This window comes from Rattus norvegicus, chromosome 6 (genome assembly GCF_021556685.1).
Source record: "Rattus norvegicus strain SHRSP/BbbUtx chromosome 6, alternate assembly SHRSP_T2T, whole genome shotgun sequence".
Classification (NCBI taxonomy): domain Eukaryota; kingdom Metazoa; phylum Chordata; class Mammalia; order Rodentia; family Muridae; genus Rattus; species Rattus norvegicus.
The window spans coordinates 126369886-126377453 of NC_141539.1; the positions used below are offsets into that span (position 1 = coordinate 126369886).

General features: G+C 49.3%; 1 protein-coding gene across 4 annotated transcripts in view; it reads right to left on the bottom strand.

Annotated features, from left to right (window-relative positions):
- Ccdc88c (coiled-coil and HOOK domain protein 88C) overlaps window positions 1-2240 on the bottom strand; it is a 119559-nt gene extending 117319 nt beyond the window's left edge. For 3 of the 4 annotated variants that reach the window (XM_087553894.1, XM_087553895.1, XM_087553896.1), the window contains exons 1-2: window positions 2115-2234; window positions 1555-1655 (exon numbers count right to left, since the gene is read on the bottom strand). In XM_087553894.1, the coding sequence (XP_087410020.1) occupies window positions 1555-1655; window positions 2115-2174 (161 nt within the window). In that variant the 5' untranslated portion in view covers window positions 2175-2234. 4 annotated transcript variants of the gene reach the window in all.
- Window positions 2241-7568: the final 5328 nt, after the last annotated feature.

A 7568-nucleotide genomic window follows, 5' to 3' on the forward strand; every position in this document is an offset into this window, starting at 1 on the left:
AAAAAAAAAACGCCTGTTACCTGGCGCCAAGTTATGATTCCCTAGAAGCAGAAAATTATAATTGGCAGGTCCTGTGCCCACTCCTGCCTCTGTTTCCTGGTCCATGAAAGACATTCACTGTCCCTGCGGCTGTCCCAGGACTGCTGCACACCTATGAGGTCCTTCTTCCAGAGTGACCGCACTCGTATCACACCACACTCCTATCACAGGAGGGAAAAATAACTCTGGAAGCTGTCAGGGAGGGGAGTGGCCAGCCCTTCGACAGAATTTAGCCAGGGCCAAATGCAAATAAGTGATGAGCTGGCTTTTTTTTTTTTTTTTTTTTTTTTTCAGAAAAGTCCAACGAGCTTCCCCGATTTACAGGCAAGTGGTAAAGGCTTCAGGAATTTCAAAGGTCAGGGAAGAAAGAGAATCGGTCCCTGGGCTTTTGTTCTCTCCTGTGCCTGTGTGTAGCTAAGTGGAGACTGGAGGACTCTGCTGTGTCTTTTAATTAAACAGCCTCAAGCTTTACAGGGGTAGGTTGTGTATGGTCCTTACACTAACAGTACCCAGTCATTCTCGGGGCCCGGCTGAACCGGGTGGCAGGAAAGTAGCCAGAGCCCAAACCTGCTTGGAGGCAGCCTCAGAGAGTCTTGCTCTCTTCGGTCCTTTGAGAAGCACAGCCAAAGCCAACAGCAAACGTCTCTTTAGAATCTGGTCAAATGCTGAAGCCCAGTGAGATTGGAAGAATTACAAAAAGAGAGAGAGAGGTTTCTACCACTTGAATCAAATGTCCTATGAAAACAAATGGAGTCGTCTAATTGGGAAACCACCCCCTACCCACCTACCCGCCCCCACGGGCAGCCACAAATCCGAGCTGTATTTCATTAGCTAATGGATTACTGAGTGTAACACCTCCATGGTTCCCGCTGAGTGGGAACATGTAAAGGCTGATCCAGTTTTATTTTGTTCCAAGTGCCTGTGACTCATACTGTCATTGAAGCTTCTAAGTTAAACACAGAATGTAGGAGTAGGAGCCAACACCTAAGTGGTGGTAAGATGTCAGACAGACACAGGCTCTGCAGAACTCCCCTACGGATGTGGTCAGAAACGCAGCTAGCAAGTAATATCGCCGGGACTCTGTTTAAACCCAAGCGAGTGGTCCAAACACAGTATGGCTGCCTGTGTGCCTTCTAAATCCAAAATCACACAAGGAGGCTTAACGACTGCATCTGGTCCAACAATTGGGAAGGAAAGGAGATTCAGAAGCTCAGTTCCCAAGCCACACTGAAACTTTCTTTGCATTCACACCGCGATGCACCAGACCCAGAGGACATTTCCTGTAACCAGACCCTCTTTACAGTTCTGTGTCCCTCCAAAAAGAAAAGGGACTTTTGATGTCAGTGCTCAGACTACCATCAAGTCCTTGAGTTTGCAAATGAGAAAACTGTAAATTTCCTTAAGGTGCTAGGGGGAGTCCAACCGCCCACCTGAACAGAATCCCTCCCTGGCCTTCCGGCATCCACACTACAATCTTAGGTTTCCTAAAGCATCTTCTCTGTAGAGGCAACTTACATTTGCAACATGATTTGGTTCAAAAAGATGCCGTCCACTAAATCCATGTACAGAGTCAAGTTGTCCTGGTGGCCACTTCCAAACGGGCCAAAAGTTTTCACCTGCGGGGAAGCAAAAAGCATGTCGGTCTGCCGCCGAGGGAGGGACAAGGCAGGCCAGGGAGGTCACCCACCACCCCGGTACTTCTTCGCAGGCAGCAAGCCTATCCTTCCCGAGCCGCTGTCCTTTCCCGCGCCAGGCAACAGACGCGGGACAAGAGGAAAACTTCTCCTGGGCTACTTTTCCCCAGCGTCCCAGAGCGCGAGGAAAATACAGAAATAAATAAAAGGGACTTTTCAACAAATTCCTCGCGTCTCAGAAGCACTGGAAAGCAGCACGCTCAGCTCAGCCCGCCGGTCCGCGTTCCCACTCGGCGCCCCTACCGCGGGTCTCAGGAGGGGTAACCCCCCTTCCCCGCCCCCACGGCCGCTGGGAACAGGTGCGCGCTCCCGAGTGGGGAGCCGCGGGACGCCCACCCGACACGGAGCCTCCCGGTCCCCGGTGCCGCTCCGAGCGCTCACCCAGGTCACCAGCGGACTCTGCAGAAACAGCTCAACGAGCTGCGACACCGTCACGTCCATGCTGAGCCGCGGCCGCGCCGCACAAAGCGGCTCTGGCAGCCGGCAGCGAGCGCGGGAGACAAAGGCGGGGCGCGAGCCCACGGTGCGCGGCTGCGGCCCCGCCCGCCGGGGGAGAGCGAGAGGGTGGGGGCGAGTAGGGGGAGGGAGAGGCGACGCGGTCCCTTCTCGGTCGCCCGGTGCCCTGCGCAGCCTAGCGGAGCGGAGCCGCACGGGGCGGGGAACGCGTGGGGGAGCGAGGACTGGAGCGGGGCGGGGCCACAGCACGTGGCGGCCCGGGTGCGCGGGCAGGTGCAGCCTGCGCGCGCAGACCTGGGCCGGGGAGGAAGAGGCTCAGTGTTATCCTCAGGCTGCAGGGGTGCGCGCTGTTGCATCCGCTCTGCCGACTTCCCGGCTTCTCCCTTCCAGAAGTTCCTTCAGGATGCTGGCGCTGTGGCCGCCCCACGCGTGTGAGCCCCTGCTATGGCTCTAGCCTCCATCCACCATAGCACACCGTGGTGGAGAGCCCGTCCCGGCCGCAGTGCGCAGCAGCAGCTTTGAGGCTGGGCCCCCAGCGCGATGGACGCCGTGCCCCCTGCTGGCGGGGCTGTGTGTTTGGAGGCCTGCAGCCCCACTTTCTCACCACTTCCTAGTAATAACTTCGCTCCCCGAGCTGGGCTGTTCTTGCATGTACGCTATATGACTGACAGATTTAAACCTCACTGTGATGTGGCAATGTTAACCCGAAACCCCTGGCACACGCTCTGTGGGAACACACCAGGTACTCAATGGCTGCCGTTTGGCTAGTAATTTTGCGGCGTGACTTTGTCACATATTAGGGCTGCGACATCTGCTGATGACATGTGGTGTTACAGTTCTGCCTAATAGACTGTAGCCCCCTAGTATACTATCAAGGTTCCAAGAAGTGTGGACGTCGGGGTAACAAAGGGGTTGGGGCTTCTGCAATGAAGAGCACTTGCTGCTATTCCAGAGGACCTGGGCACCCACGGAATGGTTCACAATCATCTTTAAGTTGAGTTCCAAGGTCTCTGAGGGCATCGGACATACACATGGTGCACAGACGTTGATAAAGGCAGAACACTCAAACTCAGAAAAAAATAAAATAAATCGTACCCCTAAAAGTAGGGTGGGGATGATGGTACAGCTTTGTAACCCCAGGACTGGGGAGATGGAGGCAAGAAGATCTTCAAGTTATCCTTGGCTACATAACGACTTCAGAGCTAGCTTGGGCTCAATGACATCCTGCCTCAAACTATGGCAGTCAGTCCTGGTTCCTGTAACCACAGAATTTGGTGGGGCTGAACCAGGAGTTACAGGTTAGCCTGGGCTACATAATGAGGTTGATGACTGCATGAGGTGGGTGAGTGGCATAGACTACCCTGTGTGGAAGAGTAAGGACAGTCTTGTGGGTTTATTATGATTTTTTATACCAACCTAATTTTTTAAAAGACAAATCCTTCTCATTATTTAATTAGCATGTTGTTTCAATCGAACTGCATCGAATCAAATGCGTCTAACGATCAAATGCATCGAACAACCGCTCTGTGACTGTGGTGAGACATTTCATTGTAGTGTGGGAATAATTTCTCCCCTGGGGATGTTGGCAGTTCCTACATAGCCTCCCTGGAAACTTTTCATAGCAATGTCAATAAAACATTACATATGATTAATGTTTTATCAAAGCCATCCCACCTTCTGGTTTCACACCCATTTTAAGGTCCTATCAGGTGACACAGGAATGTTATTACATATCTGAGGTTGCCTGTGATCCCTGGTGGACTGGCCACCACCATTCCTTGGTCTGTTCTTCATTGGAATAGGAAGGATTTACCCCAGTCCCCTCTTCTTGTTGGCAGCTGTGCAGTGAACTCCAGGGGTGTCCCAGCTATGGTTAGAAAGGTTTCAAACAACAGGGTTTGCAAGTCTGGGAAAGCAAATTTGGGGATTGTTTTCCCTGCTCAAGGATTTCTAGGTAAGTTGGAAGTTCAAAGTGAGGCGTGTAAAAATTTTGCAGGGATACATAGCCTCATCTTGGCCCCCATTCTGCTGCTGCTGTTGTTGCTGCTGCTGCTGCTCTAATAAGAATTGTTCACCCTGGGCTCTGTCTTGGTGGGGCTGACTTTCAGGAGAACTAATGAACTGCCAAACGGTGTCCTCCACCAGCCTCTTCTGTCTTAAAATGCCTCTGTTCAATTCTGGATATAAATGTATGTGCTGCTTTTATAGTTCTTAGATGGAAGACTTTCTTTTTCGGACAGTCTCACTGTGTAGCCCAGGCTAGACTAGAACTCAGAGATCTGCCTGCTTTACCTCCCAAGTGTTGGGATTAAAAGCATGGGCTACCATGCCCAGTAGGAAACAGGCTTTCAATTTTTATTCTGATAAAGGAGTTTCTCCACCCTCTCAGGAAATATTGACTCAATCATGATAACTAATGACTTTCTGTGTCACCTGGTGGGAGCTTAAATTGTGTGTCCAGGTAGAAGGTGGGGTGATTTTTATGGCTTATTAGCATATAGGAATTATGCATACGTTTCATGGACATTGTCATCCATATAGATTGAGTACATTCACTACCATTACCATCTCTACTCTCCGCCCTCCCTGCCACTCCTGCTAATCACCTCTCTTGTCTGTCTGTCTGTCTGTCTGTCTGTCTGTCTGTCTGTCTCCCTCTCCTTCTATCTTCCCACGCCCCTTTCCCAGTGACTTCCATTGTGATTGCAAGAGCCTGAGTAAGATATTTACATTCGCAACCATTAACTGTATAAGCCTTCAGAGAGAGGTGGGGCTTCACAAGTCCCCTCCCACCTCCAGGACTGGGTGTTGATGGACCTGATCTTGGGCGGGTAGCAACAGCAGCTGTGAGGTCAAGAGTGTTATGGCTGCAGCACGCTCAGAAGACAGTTTCACCGCACTTCACTCCATTCTCCTGTTTTGTTTTGTTTTGTTTTGTTTCTACCCTTTCTTCTGCAGCATTCTCTAAGCCTTGAAGGGAGCGATACAGGTATTGCAGTACAGCAATACGGGGAGATATGCAGACACAGAGAGGGCAGAGCACTCAGCTGCCCCTGGTTCCTGACACTTTGACCGGTCATGAGTCGCTGCATTCCCAATGCCTACTGTAAAAAGATGCTCCTTTGACCAAACCCGACAGGACCAGTAGCCTGTGCGTATAGGCACTTCTTCGGAAGGCAGTTGCATGGGCACACCATGCCCATTTAGCAAAACAAGGGCAGGATAGTAGCTTTCTCTCTAGAGCTTGTGATCTCCCCCAGACATGGGCTTTTGACTAGGTCTGTGTGCAGCAGGCCTCAGCTGCCCAACTGAGGGTCTCAGGGGCCTCCCCTAACCAACAACTCATAGGCTTTGGGGAACAGTTTTATTTGCCTATTCAAAGTACCTCTATTCAAATGCTTTAAAAATTCTTCTCAGAGTTGCTTTAATAGTACATTAATTTTTTGCCTTCATGTATGTATATCTGTGTGTCTGCCCCTAGATGGTCATGAGCAGACATGTGGGTGCTGGGAAGCAAACGCAGCCTTCTGTGAGAACAGTAAATGCTCTTAGCCACGGAGCCATTTCTCTAGCCCTCCAAACACACCCTTCCTTTCTTAAAAAATTGGTGAGGTGTTTTGGCCTAGCAACGAGAAAAATGTCCTGTGGCCACAAGGCTTTATTTCTGAAGCCTCAATTCTGTTTGACCCCTGTATGTCAGTACCACATGGTCTTGGTCACTAGTGTTTTGCAATAATCCTTTCTTGGCTTGTCTTTAACAACATTCACTGAACCTAGAGGACCTGGTGTGCTTTAGATGTCTGCTCTTACACTGAACTATATATATAGCTCGATTGCTATACCTGTATTTCCTTCTCAAAGATTACTTGCATTATTCTGAGCCCCCTGTAATTCATACTAATTTCATCTTACTTTATTGTGGTGCTGGAGACAGAGCCCAGGGCCTTTGTGGGCAGTGGGCATGTACTGTGCCCTGGAGTTCTTTCTTTGCCTACATAAGTGTTAGAAAATTTTCTACATCTATAAAGGTCAGCGGGGACTCTTCAGTGTCTTCTGCTGAATTTGGATATTCATTGCAGATGCACAACCATTCGAACAACATTCTCGTCCAGTATGCATGTATTTAAACCTTTTTCAGATTCTTTCAACAGTGTTTATATTTTTGGATATGGATATAAACTTGGCACTTTTATTAAATGTGCCAGTCCCTCCCATTTTTCTTTTTTGTAATTTCTAAATCCTTGAGGGATATAGTATAGCATCACACTGATCTCACACTGGTCCATTGGCTTTCCACAGGCAGGTTGCTCCAGATTTTGGCATACACTAGGGCTGGAGAGCTGGCTCGCTGGTTAAGAGCACTGTGTGCCCTCACAGAGGACCTGAGTTTGATTCCCAACACACACGGTAGCACTCACAACCATCTGCAAGTCCAGGTTCAGGGGATCTGTCGCCCTCTTCTGTCTTCCAAGGGTAACAGACAGGCAGGTGGCGCACAAACATGTGGGGGCAAAACAATCACAGCACATACGATTAATAATTTTTGTTTTTCATCTGTTTATTTCTCTGATACAGGGTTTTTCTGTGTAGTCCTGGTGTCCTGGAACTCACTCTGTAGACCAGGTTGGCTTTCAACTTAGAGATCCGGCCTGCCTCTGCCTCTGAAGTATCGGGATAGGATTAAGGGCATCCACAATGACTGCCTGGCCTATTTATTTATTTATTTATTTATTTATTTATTTATTTATTTATTTATTTAATTTGTGGTTTTTATTGTTGTTGTCAGTCTCCTGTGTAGCCTGGTACTCCTGCACAGATCTCCACCTGCCTCTGCCTCCCAGTGCTGGGACCAAAGGTGTGCACCACTAGGCTTGGCTTTAAAACAAGTCTTTTTAAAAAAGTTTCTGTGAACACAATCTGCCTCTCTTCAGATCATTCTGGCTTTCTTTGGATGCTGCTGGGAGTTGCTTGTCCACATTAACATATCTCTTGTCCAGATAGAATTATTTTATCTTGGACATAAACATTCAAATTGAAGATCTATGAGCTCCCGAGATGTCCTAGTAGGCAGCTGTACTGGCTGGTTGACACCTGACACAAGCTGAGTTATCACAGAGAAAGGAGCCTCCCTTGAAGAAATGCCTTCATGAGACCCAGCTGTAAGGTATTTTCTCAATTAGTGGTCAAGGTGGGAGGATCCAGCCACTGTTAGTGGTACCATCCCTGGGCGGGTGGTCTTGGGTTCTACAAGAAAGCAAGCTGAGCAAGCCAGGGGAAGCAAGCCAGTAAGTAACATCCCTCCATGGCCTCCGCATCAGCTCCTGCTTCCTGAGCTCTTGAGTTCCAGTCCTGACTTCCTTTGGTGATAAACAGCAATGT